The following is a 22,121-nucleotide window of genomic DNA, read 5'->3' on the forward strand; positions in this document are numbered from 1 at the left end:
ATTGCAGTTATACTAGAGCAAGAGAAGGAGGCTTTTTCAACCTCTCCCAGGGAGAGGGAGAACCTCAGCTGAGTCATTGCTGGCACGTGCCAGAGAAGGCATGCCGTGGCACCCAATGAGAGATGAGCCAGTGGTGACCCTGGATGCTGAACAGCTCAGCAGTTGTTGAGGCCACAATTTGAGGTTCTTTGGAGTGGGTGGAATCTGAAGATGATGCTGCCTTGGCCCTGAATCAAGCTGGTGGCTAGCCATGCAGGCTCTGGGCTCAGACCTGCTGGGATTCAAATCCTTGCTCTGGCACTGAGTGTGCAGCCTTGGGCAGTTAACCTCACCAAGGCCCAGTTTCCCCCTCTCTGAGATTGGAGAATAACTGTTTGTAAAGTTTGCGGAGCCTTGGTGTAAGCAGATGGTGGGGGGGGTCCCTGGAGAGAGAACCCAGCATGGTTTTCTTGACAGAAGAGAAGCCATTTTTGGCCTAAGCCACTTTGTGATCTAAGCCTGGCCTCATTGCAAGCCCTTTCATGAATATGCATGTACCCTTAGCCTAAAATTCCCCCAATTTTGCTGTTCGGGAAGACACTGCTTTGGGAAAGATCCCTGGTGTTCTCTTCACTTGCTGCAAATAATAATAAATCCTTCCTTCTCCCCATCTTTGGCTTGGTTGTGGTCTTTTCGCTTGACACTCACCAAGAAGCAAACCCAGTTTGCCGGTAACATCACCAAGAGTTAGCACTCAATAGATGTTTCCTAAACTATAGCTATAGTTATCATTTTTGACTTCTGGCCTCTGGCTCCTCAGGAGTCCTTTGAAGTCCCTTTCCTTCCTGGGACTCCTCCACACCTGTGCCTCAAGGCAGCCCTTTCCCTCAGATGGGATCTCTGTGCACCCCATTGTGCTATGGTGGGTGGGTCGGTTGCAGGAGGTAACTGCAGTCCTCGTGTCAGTGAGTACAGTGACACCTCCTGCAGTGGGAATGGGGTCAGGAGAAGTTTGAAGGAGGAGCAGGGGCTGAGCCCCCAGCCACCCAGTTCTGTGGTCTAGCTGGGTGCAGGCCCTCCTTCCTGGGGGCCATGACAGACAAAATGGGAGTCTCAAGATGGTGGGTGAGCCAGCTGGCCAGCTGCTCTTGCTTCTCTGCACAGGAAGTCCTCCTGGGCCCTTTCTGCCCTGTGGCCTCAACCACCCAGCGCTCATGATAGAGACCCTCCCCGGCCTCCAAACTAAGCCTGTAGGGTATCAACCTGGTGGGACTTCTCCTTTGGTCTACTTAAACTTTTTAAAGTGTTGATTAATAAACAGTAATTGTCAATCATCACTCGTTACTAGTGTGCCTCTAGTTGTGTCATACAACTGGTTTCATTTCTATGAGGGAAGTGACAATTCAGTGTGGAATTAGAGTCAGTCGCCCAGATTCAAATCTGGTTCCACCTCTTGCCTGCTGTGGGTCTTAGGGCATATTACCTAGCCTTTCTGGTCCTGTTTCCCCATTCGTGAAATGGGAACACCTCACGGGTGTTCAGAGATCAGCTGAGAGCCCGCCAGTGCCTGGCTCAGCCTGCGTGCTTGCTGGGCAGAACTGAGTCATTTTGACTCTCCCTACAGCCATGATAGGGTTCATGTTACCAGTTCAGATTGTAGATGGGGAAACTGAGGTTGAGTCAGTACTCCTGGGAGAGGCTGGGCCATCTGGCTGCAGCTCTACCAACTGGAGCAGGTGAGCAGCTAGAGAATGCTTGCTTGGACAGGAGCCTGATGTCCTGTCCCCGGTGGGTTCTGAGGACTATCCTCGCCGCCCCAGGGCCTCCCTCCTGGCAGATCAGGCAACCGTTGTGAGGCCAGGGGCAGGATGCTACTGATGCAGGGCCAGGTCCATACCCCGCCACCACCGCCGGCGCCCCCCCTGCCCCGCCCCAGCTCCAGGCCCAATGACCTTGCTGACAGGCGGGATGCAGCAGCACAGGGTGCCGTGCCACTGAGCCTGCTGGACAGAGTAGAGCTGTAGCTTGTCCAGCCCTGTGAGGCTGCCACAACAGGAACAAGCAGAGAGGAGGCAGGCCTGGAGGCCACACTGTTGGAGTGGAAGTGGAGAGAACCAAGGTGGTAATACCCTCTTTACCACCCCCAGCTGCCTCCAGAATCAGACCACCTGGGTTCAAATCACAGTCTACCGTCTACCAGCTGTATGCCTTTAGGCCTGTTTTCTCATCTGACAAATGGGGAAACCCCCCTCACAGAGTGTCTAGTGAGAATCTCATGAGATGGTGCAGTAGAGCTCTCTGCACCGTGTCTGGTGAGGGTTTAACGAGTAGCAGATTTCTGCTCATTCCCTTCCGTGGGCAGCCCGCCCTCTCCACTTCTAGGACACCCCTGCTTAGCTCTCACCTTATGCTTCAGAAACACTTGGCTCTGGGACTTCCCTGGTGGTCCAGCAGTTAAGACTCCACGCTCCCAATGCAGAGGGCCCGGGTTCGATCCCCAGTCAGGGAACTAGATCCTGCATGCCGCAACTAAAGATCCTGCATGCTGCAACGAAGATCCCGTGAGCCTTAACTAAGAACCAGCACAGCCAAAGAAAGAAAGAAAAGAAACACTGGGCTCTGAATGGGGATCCATTACTCTAATCACGGCAGGTCCAAGACTGAGGCATCCTGGCTCTCAGTCCTTGGCTTTTTCTGGTCTCAGTACTTTGGGAGGCATCTTGAGGAAGTTCTCTGGGCTGGCCCCCGGCTGAGGGCGGGATGGGAGGATGGCCAGCATCACCCATCAGGGGCGGCCAGGGTCCCACCACAGATGTGCCCACAGCCTTTTGCCTGGCCTGCCACAGCCATGCCCTGTTCTGGGTACCCTGGTCCCCAGTGACCCCACCAGGGGCAGCCAGTAGATGGCCCTCAGCCTAGGGGAGACAGCAGCCCGGAGCTCCCTCACTGCCCAGTCCACAGCCCCACCCTCCCAGCCTGGCTTGGCCCAGCAGCGACCACGTGCTGCAGCCACTTTTTCCCCTGGGAGGAAAGAAGGGAGGGAGACGAAGCTCAGGCCTGCGTGGCGGCAGCTGCACTTGGTCCTGCCCAGCCAGACTGCCCCTTCAATGATAGCTTCCCCTGCCCCCCATTTCCCGACTGCCCCGTCAGCTCCAAAGGGGGGCTTCAGAGTTTCCAGGTTTTGTTCCGGTTCTTGTTCTTTCTGCTGTTCTAGAAACTGAGCTCTGTCTATAGGGATGGATGATCCTTGGCCTGGGGATGAGGAGATGGCAGAGAGGGGATGGGACACCAGGTCCCAGCACATGAGGGTGGTCAGGGAGTTGAAAGGGCCTAGGCCGGTCTCCAGATGCAGGTGGGGGAAGGGGGCGGTCCTGGGCCTGGGGGCCTGGCCAAGGCTAGGACACAGCCTCAGACTCATCCAGGGCATGGATGGGGGCAGTGGCAGAAAAAACAAGGATATCAGAAGCTATGGCCAGGCCTATCTGGGGGCTCCTGTCTCCTCTTGGCAGAGGGCATGATGTCAGGTGCCCCAAACTCCTAAGACCTTAGAATTCATGGGAAGGCCAGGCCTGGTGGCTGGCCATCTGCCTCCTGGGGCACTTTCACTGCAGTGGGGCAAAATCTATTTGAGTTTTCTATTGCTGTGTAGCAGATGACTGCAAACATAGCAACTTAAACACTAATTTATTAAATCACTACTCTGTGGGTGGGCTAAACTGGGTTCTCTGCTTAGGATCTCACCGGGCTGAAATCAAGGGCTTGGCCTGTCAGGGTTCTCATCTGGAGGCTGGGAGTAGAGTTGGCTTCCAAGCTTGTTCTGGTTATTGGCCAAATTTGGTTCTTTGCAGTAGTAGTGCTGAGGCGTCCCTTTCCCTGCTGGCTGTCAGCCAGGGGCTTTCATCAGCTCCTTGCCACGTGGCCCCTCCATCTTCAAAGCTAGCAATGGACAGTCATTTCCTTGGTGTTGAATTCCTCTCATATTTGAGTTTCTCTGACTTCTTCCAGAAAAGAAGGGCACACAGACCAGACCTAGCACTGACTCACTTGCCTGTCTGACTGGAGCTCAGGGGGTTAAATATGAGCAGGAAGGGAAGGGAGGGAGTGTGAGACCCTGGGACATTCGGGAGGCTCCTGGAGGAGGGTTGGCAGCTTGGGTTTGGTGAGCCCCAAGGAGGAGGCAGAGGATAGACAGATGAATGGGTGGGTGGATGGCCCCTTAACTTTATTAGGCCTCTAAGCCCTAAGTCAGAAGGGGCAGGGTGGGGGGATGTGTAGATCCCCACACAGACCAGGCAGCTGAGGGACTCCAGAGTCTGGCTTCAGGTCACTGCATCAGAGGCTGAGGCGAGCCTGAATCCAAGGGCTGTAAGTAGCCATATTGGTATAGACACCTGGACGGTTGGGCAGGGCACAGCCCTTGCCCCAGCTCACCACACCCACTAGGACCCAGCGCCCAGACCTCATACAGGTCAGGGGTCCTCCAGAGTCACGCTGCAGGAGAAAGAAGAGCTTAGGTCCCAGCCCTCCAGAGACTTTGGGTCCCAGGGCTGCAATCCCCCAGGTGGTGCCTCTGGGTTGGGGTCTAGGACACTGAGCCCTGGAGGTGGTACCTCCTAGGTCCTGGGTTCTAAGGAGGTAGGGTGCTGGCCACAGCAGCATGGACTCCAGAGTTTCCAGGCAGCTTCTCGCACATGGCAGGCATCCTTCTGGCCCTCGACATAGCCGGTGCACAGGTTCCCTGGCAGCACTATGTGCTTGGCACGAGGAATGTTGGTGCCCATGTAGTAGAGGAGGTCACAGGTGTGAGTACCCAGCAGTGGCACCCGTACTCCCTGCAGAGGTCGCCACTCTGGGAGTGGCACTGGAGAAGAAGGGGGGACTTCTAAGAGCTGGGAGACAGTGAGGTGGAAAAACTGTGAGGATGTTTGGGTCCCTGGAGGTCACGGTGGGTCCTGGATTGGGGCAGTGAGGGGCTGGGATTCCCGATCAGAGAGAGGTGGAGAGAGATCGCCTGTCCGGCCCCAATGCCCCAGTGCCCCGCCCTCTGCCTCACCTCCTGAGTGGAGGCTGCCCTAGCCAGTGACCCAGCATGGTGTGCCTGGTGGTGGGCAACGCCCAGGCTCAGGCAGGCAGATGGGCTGGACTCATGTGCTCAAGGGCACTAGGCGGCGAAGCTGCAGCAACGCCAGGTCTCCTCGGGTCCCGTCCTCTGAGTAGTCCGGGGGCAGCAGCACCCTCTGCACGGGCACCAAGAGAACGTGGGGCGAGGCAGGACACAGGTGCAGTGCCCCGAGGCGCACGGGGTACTCAGATGGCAGCGCCCTCCGGCATGACAGCGGTGGGTCTAGTTAAAGCAGCTCCTTCTCCACCCCCAGTAGGGCCCCCATCCCCGCCACCCTCTCACTCAGAGCCTGGGGACCATGCTTCCACCAAGTGGCACGCCCCGTTCCGTGGGTCTTGCTCCACCCGCCCCTGCCCCCTTCGACGTTGAGCCCTCAGAGTAGGGGAGTGCCCCTTGTCCAAGCCTGGGCTGCCTGCTCACCTCAGGAAGCAGTGTGCTGCCGTCAGCACCCACTGGGGGGCGATGAGCGAGCCCTCCCCCCCCCCCCACACACACACGTGCCCCGCGGTGCTGGATGCTCGCCTGCCTCGGCCACTCTCCGTCCTGGGTGTCCCGGTCCCCCACGATGAGACTTGACACGTGAGGCTGCCCGCAGGCTGTGGGAGGACAAGGGGAACTCAAGGGTGAGCAGAGGAGCGGGGAACTCGGAGGAGGATGAGGGCAGGGAGACACAGGGCTAAGGTTGGGGGGGGTGGGGGGGAGTGGAGGGGGGTTGGCACACTGGAGGAGGAAGCACGGAAGGGACTGGATTATGGGTTTGGTGTCAGATAACAGGGTGAGGGGAGGGAGGTCAGAGATTAGGAATGAGGGTGCCCTCTGGTTGGAACCTGAAGAGAGAGGAGGAGGATCTAGCCCCCCCAGAGGCCCTTTTGTCTTCCTTTAGACCCTGGTTGGTCCCAGACCTAGCCCTGTGGCCCAGGCTCTATGCCCTATGCCCAGGCCCCAGAGACCACCCCTGCCCCCCACCCACTGTGAGATTTGGCCACCTTAGGTCTCGATACAAGCCCTGGACCCCAGCCCCTCCCCCATCTTGTATTTCCATTGCCTGACAGCTGCTCCTGCGTGCCCCCCACCCCTAGACCCCACAGCCCCTGGATTCTGTTCTCACTCTTGCAGCTGGTGTCCTCCTTGCTAACTGGGCTGGGGGACAACCTGGGGGCTTAAAGACCCAGGAGGGGGTGGGGGCCTGGCCAGGAGGTAATTAAGGAGGTCAGGGCGGGGCTGTGGCTTCATCAGCCCAGCCTTGAACAAAGATGCTTTGAACAGTGCTTTTGAGGTGGCAGGAAAGGGACACCTGGATTTCTCAAAGGAAACCTGGCTTGGGCCAAGGTGCACAGAACTGGGGGCGGGAGCCTGTGCCCAGACAGGCAATGTGGGGGGCGATGTGGGGTGGGGATGAACGGGGGTCAGGGTTGTTTTGGTCAGGCCACAAAGCTCCAGAGGATCCTTGGCCGCTCATCTCTGAACCTGATCCTGCCTCCTGGCTCCTTGCAGTGCTCAGTCACTGGGGCTTCTGAACAGCATTGTTCTGTCCAGAAATCCTGGCCGGGACAGCCTCATACAGAGCCCAGGCTTCAGGCCTTGCATAGACCCTCCCAGCCCCAGCTCTGCACAGTTTTTTTGTGGGGGGTGGGGAATGAATGTCTTATGAATATCTTGTTTAAACCTGGCAGCTCTCCTCGCTTAACCCTAGAGGCAGGAGCAGACTTGACCTTTGGAAACAGTCTCCTCTTCAATTTGGGGTGGCCAGGACAGCAAGGCTGCCGGTCTCGGGTGAGGCTGGGAGATGCTGGAGACAGGGCTCAGTCGGTGGGCTGGGCCTGGACTGTGCCCACTTCCCAGAAGGCTCTGGAACCTCCTTCTACCAAGTCATCCAGCAGCCCTCCACTTGGTTCTTCCTCCTGGGGGCCTTCCTGCCCAGCACACCTCCTCCTCTGCCACGTCACAGTGGGAATTGATGTGTGATAGAGGAGGTTTGATTTGTTTGTCCTCCCTCCGTGAGGCAGGGTCTGGGTCTCTGTCCCTGTCTTAGCTCAGGCTGCCAGAACAGAACACCACAGACTGGGGAGATTAAACACAGCTTATTTCTCACCATTCTGGAGGCTGGAAGTCCAAGAACAAGGAACTGGCAAGATGGGTTTCCCTCTGAGGCCTCTTCTCTTGGCTTGTTGGTGGCTGGCATGTCACTGTGTGATCACACGGCCTCCTCTTTATGTCTGCTGGGCATTGCGGGGGGGTGCTGGTGTCTGTTTTTAGAAGGACATTAATCCTATCGGATCAGAGCCCACCCTTAAGGCTTCATTTAACCTTAATTACTTCCACAGACAGTCACATTGGGGGTTAAGGCTTCAACATATAAATTTTGGAGAGGACACAGACATTCAGTGCATACCAGTCCCCCATGGCCTGAACAGTGACCAGCACAGAGTGGGCACTGAGTCTTTGGGAGTGAAAGGGGCCAGCAGGGCATCATGCCGGGAGTGAGGGTGAAGGATATGAACGAGGGGACCTAGAGGCCAACCGGCCCCAGCCCCAGCCCCTCCACTCGAAGTGAGGGAGGGCAGCCTCAGGCCTGACCTCTGCTGTCCACACTCTAGGAGCAGGCTCAAGCCCAGGCTCAAGGACTCCGGAGTCGGCTTGTGGAACGCCCTCCCTCCAGCCCTGAGACCTTGGGAGAGTTTCCTCTTCTGTAAAACCCGCCTCCCAGATGGTTGTGAAGATTAACTGGGTTCGCCCACGCAGAGCTTGGAATAGTGCCTGGCTGATGTAAATGCTATAGAAGTGCCACAAGAATAAAAGAAGCACCTTCCCCAAGGCTCCTGACCTTTCGTTACCCTGGATTCAGCTGCCATTAGAGGGCTTGGCAGGAATGGAGCCAGGTGGGCAGTGTTCCCCTTGGTGCAGAGTTGGGGCAGCTGGAGAGGCAGGTGGGAGTAAGAGTGACCAGGGACCCTGGGAACACACAGCTATCTCTGGAGATATGGGCCAAACCTTGAGAAGGGAGTTCACTGGAAGGCGGGATGGAAGGAGCTGCGTGTCTGCCTGTTGCAATTTAGGTGAGGCGGGAAGCCTGGAGGACAGACACCTGCGTGCAGGGACCAGGAAACAAATTCCCACTGAGAAACTGGCTTATGGTGGGAGGATCTGGTACTGATTGAATATTGGACAATCAAAGCTGAGAGGAGTAGGAAAGGAACCTCGCTCCAGGGGCTCACCCCAACCCAGCCCCTGTCTCAGATTGAGAAACTGAGGCACAGACCCCTGCTGGGCCCACATGCCCTTCAGTCCCACCCTTGAGTCACACTGCAGAAATGGCCCCTCAGCAAATGCCATCTACTTGCCCTTCTCACAACTATCCTTCTCAGGGCCATAGCTGAGTCAACCCCACGTTTTTCTGGTGCTGGACCTGTCCCCACTCCCAGGGGAGGGCAAATGACCCAAACGGGGGCCATCATCCCACCATGTCCTCCAGGTCACAGTGATTGATCAAGAGGTGACACATGACCCCAGACCAGCCAATCAGAATCCCTCCCTGGGATTTTTATCCTGGAGGAGGGAGAGAGGACCCCTTGGGGCCCAGGCAGGGGGCAGCCATAGCTGCAGCCACTGGCGAGGACCCTCAGCTGGCCTGAGAGCCTGCAACCTTCCAGGCTGAGAAAGAGTGTCCTGTGAAGCTGGAGCTCCTCATTCCAGTCATCCTTGCCCTTGGTGGGCTGTTCTTTATCCTTCTAAAGCAACTCTCCTTCACTCATGCTGGTACTAGGGGATTCTTTTGCTTACAACCAAAGTCTTTAAATGCCAAGGATGAAAACAAAATAACAGTTCAACAAAGGTGCAGGGGATGTGCCCCCTGAGCTGGCTGCCCTGCCAGTGTGTTTCAGTATGGTGGTGCCCAGCCCACCATCTGCAGCACAGGACTCATCTCTGACGAGGGCCCAGCCCTACCCTTGGCCAGATCCCAGGGGCACCCTGTAGACCTGGCAGCAGGAGGAGGTGGGACGGGGTGGCCTTTCCAGGATCCAGGTGGTATGCTCACTGATGTCCCAGCAGAAGCTGGGCCCTTTGGGACGGCCACAGCCAGACCCCACACCATGCTGACCCAACAACCAGTGGTCATCTAAAGCAGCCTGAAGGGGAACAAAGGTGTGGGGTGAGCCAGGCCAGGGGGAGGGGCATGCCGTGGCACCTGGCTGGAGTCCTCTTGAGCCTCTGGGTAGGTGACCCTGAACAGGACCCTATGGGTGGACGTGGGACGTGCACCTGGGCAGGCTTGAAAGTATTTCTGTGGATGAGTCTGTCACATGGGCACTGGGCCACCAGAGGCTACTCTGCCTGCGCTGGAGGAGGGGCAATGTCCAAGCAGGCCTGCAGGGCAGTGTCGCAGCATGGCCGGTCTGGGGCCAAGCGCTTAATGGGCATTAAATCACACTGTCTTCCAGTAACACATGGGACACCAGGGCAGTGAGTGTTCTGCTTGGGTCAACTCAGAGGGCCTTTGTGGGAGGTGAGTGGGGGCACCCTCAGGTTTTGGCTGTTGGGGAGGGCAGATGTGGGGAGTGGAAATCTCAATGCAGGTGAGTCTTACAGGAGACCTGGGAGACCCCACCTGCCCGGTACCTGCTGGCCCCTCTGAGTCAGGCCATGCAGTGAGAGGTGGACACAGGCCCTTGTGAGCTGAGTGACTTGAATAGTTCTGTCACCTTGCTGGGCCTCAGTTTCCTCACTGTGATGAGGGGGAAGAGAAGCTCCAGCCTTGCAGGGCTGCCGAGGGGCATGAAGCCTGAGCGTGGTGTCCTACAGCCTGTGTGGCTGTCCTGGTGGGCAGAGGCGAGGAGGGCACCCTCCCAAGACTCCTCCACCTGCTTCTTCACAGAGACAAGCTGTCAATCGACCAGAACTTCTCATACCTTCTGCTCTCATAGCACCTCTGGATCTCATGAAAACGCAGATCTGCCCGAGCAGTTCCAAGCAGCCCAAGTCGGCCCCGCTGGCCTGGTCCCTTGGCCATGCTGAGGCTGGGGGGAGACACGCTTGATGCTGCCCCTCCACCCAGGCCACCTATGGAGCTTGGAGCCCCCACACCCCCAGGACAAGCCTCAACCACGGGGAGTCAGGAGAGAAAGGGCCATGCCAGGTCCTTGTCCCCCACAGGCAATGCTGAGGTGTGTCCCCGTGATTTCTCAGGGGATCCTGGCCAGACAGAGCCTCAGCTGCCCACAAGGGTAACCTCCTCATCTGGGCAAACGTCATTGGCTCTCAGCCCTCCTGCCTCAGTTTCCCCACTCTTCACTGGGGCTTCTTGGTATCACCTCCCAAATAAATTATCTGCACCCTCGTCCTGGTCCCAGGTCAGCCTTTGGGGGACCGTGGTGAGACCAGGAGTGTCTGGCGTCTGTGTGGTGGGGAACACGGCATGAGCGCTAGAGGTGTTTGGGGGCATTTCCTCCCCTGCACTCCACTCCAGCCTTCCTAGCCCCCAGGGACCCTGTTGCTACTTATGTCCTCCTGTAAATTATCTTTCTTTTTTTAAAATATTTATTTGGCTGCGCCAGGTCTTAGTTGCAGCACACGGGATCTTTGTTGCAGGATATCTTTAGCTGCAGCATGAGTGTTCTAGTTCCCTGACCAGGGATTGAACCTGGGCCCCTATATTGGGAGTACAGAGTCTTAACCACCAGACCACCAGGGAAATCCCTGTAAATTATCTTTCTGATTGAACTAACCTGAGAGGGTTCTGTTGTTTGCAACCAAAACCCGTATAGCACAGATGGGTGACGATGGTTTAGGAGTTAAGGAGTGGTCTTCGAGTGGATGGGACATGGGTAACTGTGAGGGTATCCAGGAATCCACCCAGGGCCATAGAACGTGGTGCAAGGCATCAATGTGAACATACACACGTTTATTAGCAAAGGGGACAGAAGGGGACTGGGCCTGGTCCAGCAGGCAGTCCTGCCACTGGCGTGCCCCCAGCCCTTGGTGAATATGTCTGGAGCTGCAGTAACTACTGCACCTTCATGGGCTTAGGTGTGCACAGGCCAGCTACAGGAGTCAGGGAGCCCAGAGCAGAGCGAGGGGCAGCAGCAACTGAGAGGGGTCTGGCCTGGGTGTGCTGTGGCCCACCAGCATCTGGATCCAGTTGAAGTAACTACTGACATTGGTATAGATGCCGGCCTGGTTGCGCCTACCACAGCCCACTCCCCAGCTCACAATTCCAATCTGAATCCACGGCCCATTCTTTTCACAGACCAAGGGTCTGCCTGGGTCACCCTGGAAAGCAGTGTGGGTGAGCAAGACCTGGGATGGGGCAGGAGGGGCCAGTGGAGAGGCTGGTAGAGCAGGAGGGGCTGTAGAGCTGGGCAGATTGGCTGCAAATCCCACTCCTCCCCCTGGAAGCAAAAAAACTTCAGTTTCTGCATCTGCAAAGGGGGGCAATAGTCTATCCACTCAATTTCACATAGGATCAAAGGAGGTACAATTAATGTAAAACAGGAAGCTTGTTTTATAGGCTGGATAAATGAGGTCTACAATGATTTTCTCATGAATGAACTCTAAGGGTGGATTGGTAGGGGGTCAAGGTGGTTGCTCTCAGGCCCAAGATTGGGAGGGGTGGTACCCAGTTTCAGTATGGCCCTCATTGGGGCAGGGGTACTCACTTTGCAGGCGTCAGTGTTGCCATCCTCAGAGCCAGGACAAATCATATTATTACTGCTGTGACTGCTGTAATCAGGCTGATGGAACAGGTAGGAACACCTGGATTTGTTTATGATGGAGACTTGCACTTCCTGAAGATCGTAGGGAGGTGGCAGATCTGCCAGGGGTTGAGGGTGGGAGAGAGAAAGACAACAACCTTAGCCTCTCCTCTGCCATCTGGGGAAAGGGGGTATGAAGGGGAGTGGACTTCCTGGAGTATCCACAGTACCTGGGACATTGCTCTTGATTCCTCTGCTCTAGTCCAGCACCCAGTATGTGGTGGGTGATGAACAATATCACAGAAGGACCCAATGGATGGACAGGCTGTCACAGCACCTCCCTGAGGCTTGGTTTCCCTCTCTGTAGCCTGCAGATGACAGGCCCTGCCTGAGCCAGTGGGGAGAGACCATGGCTGAAGCATACACAGGGGGAGGGGCTGATGCAGCTGAGCCTGTTTATAATTAGTATAGCTGCAGGATCCAGGCTGAAGTTTTCCCAAATTTGATGAAAGATATGAAACTACACATTCAGGAAGGTGAACAAATTCCAAGTAGGATAAACACAAGGAGATCCACACTGAGATACATTTTCATCAAAATATCAAAATGCAAAGACAAAAGGAGAATCTTGTAAACAGCGAGAGAGAAGCTACACATCAAGTATAGGGGATCTTCAACAAGATTGACAGCCACATTCTTTTCAGACACCCTGGAGGCCAAAAGGCAGTGCAATGACATATGTAAAGTGCTAAGAGACTAAAACAGTCAACCAAGAATTCTAGATCAGACAAAGCTATCCTTCAAAAAAAATGAAGGCAAGATTAAGATATTCCCAGATAAGCAAATGCTGAGAGTGTTCATCATTAGTAGGCCTGCCCTACAAGAAATGGAAAAGGGAGCCCTTCAGGATGAAATGAAAGGGCAGTAGCCAGTAACTTATACCCATAGGAAGAAATAGAGAACACTGGTAAACGTAACTACACAGGTAAACATACAAGCCAGTATTATTATAGTTTTGGTTCATACTTTTTTTGCTATACAATTTAAAAGACAAATGCAATTTAAAAGACAATAATTGTAAATCTCTGTTACACAGAGATTGCTTACACAATATATAAAGATATGGTTACACAATATATAAAGATGTAAACTGTGACAATAACAACTTGAGAAGAATAGAGTTGTATAGGAACAGAACTTTTGTATGCTATTGAACCTAAGTTGATATTAATTCAAAATAGACTGGTATAAGTTTAAGTTATTAACTGTAATCTCCAGGGAAACTGCTGAGAAAATAACTAAAAAATATACAGAACAGGAAATAAGAAGGAAATCAATACAGTACACTAATAAAAATCAATTAAACACAAAAAGGAGGAAATAAGGAACAAAAAAGATATGACTTAGGTATAGATATAGATATGATATAGATATAAGATATCTATATCTTCCACATCCGACAAAATATAGAAAACAAATTGAATAATGGTAGAAGTAAATCCTTCCCTATCAGTAATTAATTTTAATGTAACTATTAAACACTCCAATTAAAAGGAAGAGATTGGCAGAATGGATTAAAAACAGAGATCCAACTATATCCTGTCTACAAGACAATAATTTTATTATATTTTAATTTTTGTATTTTTTAAAATTTATTTATTTATTATTTTTGGCTGCGTTGGGTCTTCGTTGTTGCATGCAAGCTTTCTCTAGTTGTGGCAAGCGGGGGCCACTCTGTTGTGGTGCACAGGCTTCTCATTGCGTGGTTTATCTTGCTGCAGAGCACAGGCTCTAGGTGCACAGTCTTCAGTAGTTGTGGCACATGGGCTCAGCAGTTGTGGCTCGTGGGCTCTAGAGTGCAGGCTCAGTAGTCGTGGCGCATGGGCTTAGTTGCTCCGCGGCATGTGGGATCTTCCCAAACCAGGGCTCAAACCTGTGTTCCGTGCATTGGCAGGCAGATTCTTAACCACTGCACCACCAGGGAAGCCCGACAATAATTTTAGATCCAAAGGTAAATATAGGTTTAAAGTGAAAGGTTGGAAAAAGACATTCCATGCAAATAGTAACCAAAAAGAGCTGAGGTTGCTATACTAATGTCAGACAAAATGGATTTTCAGTCAAAACGTGTTACAAGAGTCAAAGAAGGGGGACTTCCCTGGTGGTCCAGCAGGTAAAACTCTGTGCTCCCAATGCAGGGTGCCTGGGTTTGATCCCTGGTCAGGGAACTAGATCCCACATGCATGCTGCAACTTAAGAGTCTGCATGTCGCAACTTAGAAGTCTGCATGCCACAACTAAGAAATCCCACATGCCGCAACTAAGTATCCCGCATGACGCAATGAATATCCTGCATGCTGCAACTAAGACCCAGTGCAGCCAAAATAAATTTAAAAAAACTAAATAAATATTTTTAAAAAGAGTCAAAGAAGGACATTATATGTTGACAAAAGTGGTAAATCCTCAAGGTATAATAATTATAAATATCTACACATCTAACAACTGAGTCCCAAAATACATGAAGCAAAATTGATGTAACTGGTGGGAGAAATACACAGTTCTATGAGAACAGTTGGAGACTTCAATGCCCCACTTTTATTAATGGATAGAACAACCAGAGAGAAGATCAGTAAGATAACAGAGGACTTGAATAGCATTATAAAGCAGCTAGACCTAAAAGACATATACAGAACAATCCACCCAAACAAGAGCAGAATACACATTCCTTTCAAGTGGATGCAAAACATTCTCCAAGATAGATGACATGTCAGGCCACAAAATAAGTTGCAATAAATTAGAAAAGATTGACATCATAGAAAACAGTGGATTGAGGCTAGAAATCAATAACAGAAGGAAAACTGAAAAATTCACAAATATGTGGAAATTAAACAACATACTTCTAACCAATGGGTCAAAGAAGAAATCACAAGGAAAATTAGAAAGTATTTTGAGATGAATGGAAATAAAAACACAACATACCAAAACTTATTGGTTGCAGCAAAAGCAATTCTCACAAGGAAATTTATAGCTGGAAATGCCTATGTTAATAAAGGAGAAAAATCTCAAATCAACAATCTAACTTAAGGAACTAGAAAAAAAAAGAGCAAATTAAACCCAAAGGTAGAAGAAGGAAGGAAATAATAAAGAGAGGAATGGAAAAAAATCAAACTAGGGAACAGAAAAACAATAGCGAAAATCAACAAAACCAAAAGTTGGTTCTTTGAAAGATCAACAAAATTGACAATGAAAGTGGGGACATTATTACTGACCTTAAAGAAAAATTAAGGACTATAAGTGAATATTATGAACAACTGTATTCCAACAAATTAGATAACCTAGAGGAAATGGACAAATTCCTAGGAACACACAAAATACTAAAACAGACTCAAGAAGAAATAGAAAATCTGAACAGACACATAACAAGTAAAAAGATTTAGTCACTAGTCAGAAACCTCCCAATGAAGAAAAGCCTTGGGCCAGATGGCTTAAATGGTGACTTCTATCAAACATAGGAAGAAATTAACATCAATCATTCTTCCAAAAAACAGAAGAGGAAGGAACACTTCCTAACTCATTCCATGAGACTGGCATTACTGTGACACCAAAGCCCAAGCAAGTTATCACACACAAAAAGAAACCATAGGGCTTCCCTGGTGGCGCAGTGGTTGAGAGTCCGCCTGCCGATGGGTTCGTGCCCCGTCTGGGAAGATCCCACATGCCGTGGAGCGGCTGGGCCCGTGAGCCATGGCCGCTGGGCCTGTGCGTCCGGAGCCTGTGCTCCGCAGTGGGAGAGGCCACAACAGTGAGAGGCCCGCGTACCGCAAAAAAAAAAAAAAAAAAAAAGAAACTACAGACCAACATTATGCAAAAATGCTCAACAAAATACCAGCAAACTGAACCCAGCAGCATATTAAAAGAATTCTACACCACGACCGAGTGAAATTTATCCAGAGTGCAAGGTGGGTTCAACATACAAAAATCAATCAATATAACATACTACAGACTATAGTAATAGAATGAAGGAGAAAAAAAAACCCACATGGTTATCCTAATTGATGCAGGAAAATCCAACACTTTCATTATAAAAACACTCAATAAACTAAGGATAGAGAGAACTTCCTTAACATGATAGAGATCATATGTGAAAAACCCACAGCTACAGAATTGTGAAAGACTGAAAGCTTTCCCCCTAAGAACAGGAAAAAGATAATGATGCCAGTTTTTGCCACTTCTATCTAACATTTTACTGGAAGTTCTAGTCAGAGCAATTAGGCAAGAAAAGGAAATAAAACACATCCAAGTTGGAAAGGAAGAAGTAAAACTATGTCTATTCACAGGAGACATGATCTTATATATAGAAAATAATGAAGAGTACACAAAGAAGGACTAGAATTAATAAATGAATTCAGCAAATTTGCAGGATCTAAAATCAAGACACAAAAGTCAATTATATTTCTATACACTACCAATGAACGATTTCAAAAGGATATTAGAAAAGAAATATCATTTTACAATAGCATCAAAAAGAATGAAATAGTTAAATTTAATTGAGGACCTGTACACAAAAAACTACAAAACATTGCTGAAAGAAATTAAAGAAGACATAAATAAATGGAAACATATCTTCTGTTTATGGACTGGAGACTTAATATTATTTAGATGATAATACTCCCCCGAAGCAATCCACAGATTCAATGCAATCCCTATCCAAATTCCAATGGCCTTTTTAGTGGAAATTGACAAGCTCATCCTAACATTTACAGGGACTATCAAGAGACCCCCAAATAACAAAACCAATATTTGAAAAAGTAAACAAAGTTGGAGAATACACACTTCCCAATTTCAAAACATACTTGGAAGCTATAGGAATCAAACAATGGGGTCCTGGCAAATGGATAAACATACAGACAAACGGAACAGAATTGAGAGTCTAGAAAATAAACCCATTTTTCTTTGGTCAACTAATTTTTGACAAGGTGCCAAGATAATTCAGTGGAGTAGAGAATAGTCTCTTTAACAAATGGTGCTGGGACAACTAGATATCCAAATGCAAAAAATGAAGTTGGACCCACTACTTCGCACCATAAACAAAGATCAACTCAAAATGAATCAAAGAGGACTTCCCTGGTGGCGCAGTGGTAGAGAGTCTGCCTGCTGATGCAGGGGACACAGGTTCGCGCCCCGGTCCTGGAAGATCCCACATGCCGCGGAGCGGCTGGGCCCGTGAGCCATGGCCGCTGAGCCTGCGCGTCCGGAGCCTGTGCTCCGCAACGGGAGAGGCCCCAACAGTGAGAGGCCCACATACCCCAAAAAAAAAAAAAAAAAAAAAGAATCAAAGATATACATATAACAGCTAAAACTATAAAACTCTTCAAGAAAACATGAGGGTAAATCTTCATGACCTCGAATTTGGCAATTATTTCTTAGACATGATACCAAAAGCAAAAGCGCCAGAGAAAAAATAATCTGAACTTCATCAAAATTAAAATATTCTGTGCATCAATAGATACTATCATGAAAGTGAAAAGAGATGTGGTCCACGAGTCTTGGCTCAGTCCTGCATCTGAAGTGCTCTTCCCCCATCAACACCAGGGACTGACAACATGGAACAACCCGGAAGGAAGGAGCTATGATGCCTCTTTCGAAGAAACTGAAGAGTTAAGTAAGAGGATTCAAAACACAACTTTCTGACACTAAAGCCTACCTGTTCTGCAGAACTTCAGCTAGGTCTTCATTTCAACTTTCAAACCTTTAGCTCTTCGTCCTTTTCCTGGAGATTATTGCCTCTTTCCTGGCATCACTTGGCTAAGCATCATGAACCCCATTAGGCCAGCTGGTCTTACCCTTAGCTACATATTAGAATCACCTGGGACGCTTAAAAATATCCCAATGTCTGTGCCACATCCCAGACCAATTAAATCCATGGAGTGAGACCCAGGAGCCAGTTTAAAAAAAAAAAAGAAGAAAAAAGGAAAATAAAACCCCACAGAATAGGAAAAGATATTTGCAAATCATATATCTAAAAAGGGTCTAGTATCCAGAATATATAAAAACGATTACAACATCACAACAAAGACAACTCAGTTTAAAAATGGGTTGGGGGGCTTCCCTGGTAGCGCAGTGGTTGAAAGTCCGCCTGCCGATGCAGGGGACGCGGGTTCCTGCCCCAGTCTCGGAAGATCCCACATGCCGCGGAGCGGCTAGGCCCGTGAGCCATGGCCGCTGAGCCTGCGCGTCCGGAGCCTGTGCTCCGCAACAGGAGAGGCCGCAGCAGTGAGAGGCCCGCATACCGCAAAAAAAAAAAAAAAAAAAAAAATGGGTTGGGGGGCTTCCCTGGTGGCACAGTGGTTGAGAGTCCGCCTGCCGATGCAGGGGACACGGGTTCGTGCCCCGGTCCGGGAAGATCCCACATGCTGCAGAGCGGCTAGGCCCGTGAGCCATGGCCGCTGAGCCTGCGCGTCCGCAGCCTGTGCTCAGCAATGGGAGGGGCCACAACAGTGAGAGGCCCGCGTACCGCAAAAAAAAAGAAAATAATAAATAAATAAATTTTAAAAATTGGGTTGGGAATTCCCTGGAGGTCCAGTGGTTAGGACTCTCTGCTCTCACTGCTGAGGGCCCAGTTTCAATCCCAGGCTGGGGAACTATGATTCCACAAGCCACGTGGTGTGACCAAAAAAAAAAAAAAGGGTAAGGGACTTAAATAGCCATTACTCCAAGGAAGATATACAAATGGCCAACCAGCACATGAAAAGTTGCTCAACATCACTAGTCATTAGAGAAATGCAAATCAAAACCACAGTGAAATACCACTTCACACCCACTAGGATGGCCAAAACAAAACAAAACAAAACAAACAAACAAACAAAAACCTGGAAAATAACAAGTTTTTTATTGAGGAGAATGGAGAGAAATGATAACCCTCACTGTTGATAGGAACGTAAAATGGAGCAGCTGCTATGGAACACTGTTTGTCAGCTCCTCAAGAAGTTAAACATAGAATGACCATGTGATCCAGGATTGCACTCCTAAATACATTCACAAAATAATTGAAAAGAGGTATTCAAGCACAAATTTGTATACTAATACAAATACCCAAAAGATGGAAACAACACAAATGGCATCAATGGAGGAATGGATAAACAAATTGTGCATCCATACAATGGAATATTATTCAGCCATAAAAGAGAATGAAGTTTTCATACATACTATAATATGGATGAATCTTGAGAACATTATGCTAAGTGAAAGAAGCCAAACATAAAAGGTGACACAGTGTATGATTCCATTTATATGAAATGTCCAGAACAGGTAAATCCATAGAGACAAAAAGTTGGTTAGTGGCTGCTAAGGGCTGGAGGGAGGGGGTAATGGGGAGTGACTGTTTAATGGTTATGGGATTTCCTCTGGGCGTGATGAAAATGTTTTGGATCTTGATAGAGTTGATGGTTATGCACTGTGAATGTTCTAAATGCCATTGAATTATATACTTTAAAATGGTTAATGTTATATGAGTTAAACCTTAACAAGAAAGAAGGAGTGAAGTACTGACACACACTAAAACATGAATGAACATTGAAAATATTATGCTTAGTGAGAGAAGCTAGCACGTAGTGTATAACTGTATTCATATGAAGCGTCCAGAGTAGGTAAATCCATTAGACACAGAAAGCAGATTAGTGGCTGCCAGGGGCTATGGCCCTAGAACAACGGGGAATTAGGAGTAATGGCTAATAAGCATGGGATTTCATTTTGAGATGATGAAAATGTTCTGTAATTAGACAGTGGTGATGGAACCACTCTGTGAATATACTAAAAAAAAAAAAACCGTCTGAATTGTATGCCTTTTTTTTTTTGGCTGCACCACACGGGGTGTGGGATCTTAGTTCCCAAACCAGAGATCGAACCCACACCCCCTGCAGTGGAAAGAGTCTTAACCACTGGACTACCAGGGAAGTCCCTGAATTGTATACTTTAAAAGGATGAATTCTATGGTTTTTGAAGTATACTTCAAAAAACCCCCCAAAACAAACAATGCCTGATGCCTTTCTGACAAGTCCACCCCAAAACCTCGCACACCCCTGCAGGCTGGGGGTGTGGCCTGGGCCGGTGCAGGGGGGCCTCCCTCTCTGGTTTCTGGCTCACAGACTCGGAAGGGAGGGGTAGCTGAGTGTGGGTACAGAAAGCCCTGCTCTACGGGGGGGCGGGGTGTGGAAAGGAGGTGAGGAGGGATTGCTCAGCGGGCCAAAGCCAAAGCACAGTGGCACACAGACCAAGGTGGGGGCCACTGCAGCTGGTGTGGCTGGCACAGGACGTGGTGAATAACACTCCCCTTCCCAACCCGTCTGTCCCCAACCTCACTCTTTTTCTCATGGATGTCCCCCCAGCCATTCACCCAGCAGTCATCACGGTTCTTGAATTCAGAGGAGGAGGACAGGACACAGACGGGCTGGATGTGCTTATTGAAGGTGACGGAGGAGGACAGCTTCAGCAGGGAGCTGTCGTCCTGCAAATAATTCCTGGATTTGGGGTATATAATAATACTCTTCACCCTGTAACGATGGAGGTAGGCCCGCAGGCTCCAAATGGGTGGTGTGACAGACAGCTCGCCAAACTGGACCGACCATTCATAGGGATCTCTGTTGCTGGCAGGGGAGGAGAGAGCTGTCAGGGTGGGCCACCTGAGCACACCTGGGGCTGCTCCCTGAGCTGAGACCCCCGAGCTGCTGCGGGGGCTCACCCCAGGCACCATTAGCAGGTCTTCCTTCGACCAAAGAGGCCAGGGTAGAAACGGGGAGAGCCCAGACAGCCCCAAACAAAGTCCCACACCTGGGGACTTGGGGGTGTTGGCAGGAGGGTGCCTCCCCTAACAGCTCATCTGGCCAGTCACTCAACCACCTGTCACCTCCAAGAACCCTTCTCAAAAGGCAACGAGCAGGTGCATGGGCGCCACAGCAGGCTGGGCTCAAAACAGCTACCGGGGCCACTGTCACCACAGGCCAGGCTGTGTGTCCAGCACTTACTTCAGCTCATTCCTCCCCCCGGCGGGCGGGGGGGGGGAAGGGGTCACCTCTGCTGGGAGGTGGGGTGAGGAAGGTGGAGGTTGGTGGTGCCATTTGGGGACAAGTGACGTGAGAAAGAAAAGAACAAGACAAATGTGCGTGGGAAAGTTCTGGGAGAACGTTCTGGTAGAAACCGCACAGCGTTTCCTCCCGGAGCGCCCTGGGGGACTCGCGTGGGTGCGTAACGGGCTGCAGCTGGGACTGCGCCTCAGGAGCACACGAGGGCCGTGTCCACGTGGGGCATGCGCGCAGGTCCTGGTGCAGACCCAGGGCCCGGGGTCAGCGGGCCGCCCGCCCCCAGACTCATTTTTGGAAGCAGTGCGCGGCCGAGAGCACCCAGCGGCGGTTGAGCAGGCTTGCTCCGCAGTAGTGGGAGCCCCATAGTCGCAGGCTGCCCTGCGCCCAAGCCCTGCATCCTTTCCATACACTATGAGTGTCGGGACAGTCCGTTGGCCACATGGCCCTGGGATGGACAAATGGACACCAGGCCGAGCTGCGGGAGGCAGGCCCACCCCGTCCACCCTCACCCACCGAGTGGGAGAAGAAAAGGGGCGCCCCGGGGAACCGCGCGTCCAGGGGTCTTGCCGCCCAGGAAGAAGGGGACGCTGGGGACCTGCCCCACGTGGTCCACAGGTGCCCGCCCCTCCCCCACACCCAGGGGGGCCCCATCAGTTACATGCGAGCATAGAAGAGTTCTAGAAACCTGGGGCGGGAAGAGGAAAAGATGAGTCGCCATTCGCGCTCCGGCTCAGGTGCCCTGCGCAGGGAAGCGCGTCCCCTGGACGCCTTACCTGGAAGCAACAGGTCCCTATCCCGCAACGCTGCGGGTAGGAGAGAAAGTGAGCTCCCTTTGGTCTCCACGCGCCCCACCCTTCCCCCATCACCCCTAGCTGCGCCGGCAGCCCCCGCCTCAGCTCACCCTGCCTCGCGATTTCGACCCGCACCAACAGTTGCGCCAGCAGCAGCGTCCTGACCTGCGCGCCCACGGCTTCTTCTTCCCGCCGCCTGGCGCCCCCTCTGCTTCCGCCAGCTCCAAGGCGCGGCTGGGGCGCCCCCTCGGGGAGAGGGAGCCACGGGAACCCTGGCCGCCCCCTTCCCTCAGCTTGACCTCTCTGGTCCAAGGGATATTTGGGAACCTGGGACGTCACAGTGCCCCGGCTTTGAGCTTCTACTGGAGCTCGGTCCCCCAACTAAGTACCTTGTTATGGCCCAGGAGCCAGTGTACCCAGACGATCCCTTTCTTGTCTGCGACCCTGGGGACCTGGCTGCCCCCCAT

General features: G+C 51.3%; 2 protein-coding genes across 2 annotated transcripts; both read right to left on the reverse strand.

The window, feature by feature from the left end:
• Nucleotides 1–3,695: 3,695 nt before the first annotated feature.
• On the reverse strand, nucleotides 3,696–10,109 carry PRSS33 (serine protease 33). The gene is given in 8 exon segments (XM_033840193.2): nucleotides 3,696–4,470; nucleotides 4,671–4,840; nucleotides 5,033–5,301; nucleotides 5,522–5,577; nucleotides 5,579–5,697; nucleotides 9,138–9,228; nucleotides 9,288–9,336; nucleotides 10,009–10,109. Coding segments are annotated over 8 exon segments (1,014 nt in total). The 3' UTR covers nucleotides 3,696–4,311.
• Nucleotides 10,110–11,003: 894 nt separating this feature from the next.
• Nucleotides 11,004–22,121, reverse strand: PRSS41 (serine protease 41). Its single transcript, XM_033840194.2, has 8 exons — nucleotides 22,044–22,121; nucleotides 21,765–21,900; nucleotides 21,637–21,666; nucleotides 21,153–21,261; nucleotides 20,937–20,944; nucleotides 20,145–20,420; nucleotides 11,755–11,909; nucleotides 11,004–11,368 (listed from the first exon to the last, which is right to left on the reverse strand). Exons 1-8 carry the CDS (start codon nucleotides 22,119–22,121, stop codon nucleotides 11,150–11,152), a joined length of 1,011 nt encoding a protein of 336 aa, XP_033696085.1. The 3' UTR covers nucleotides 11,004–11,149.

The sequence above is a fragment of the Tursiops truncatus genome, chromosome 15, assembly GCF_011762595.2.
Source record: "Tursiops truncatus isolate mTurTru1 chromosome 15, mTurTru1.mat.Y, whole genome shotgun sequence".
NCBI lineage: Eukaryota > Metazoa > Chordata > Mammalia > Artiodactyla > Delphinidae > Tursiops > Tursiops truncatus.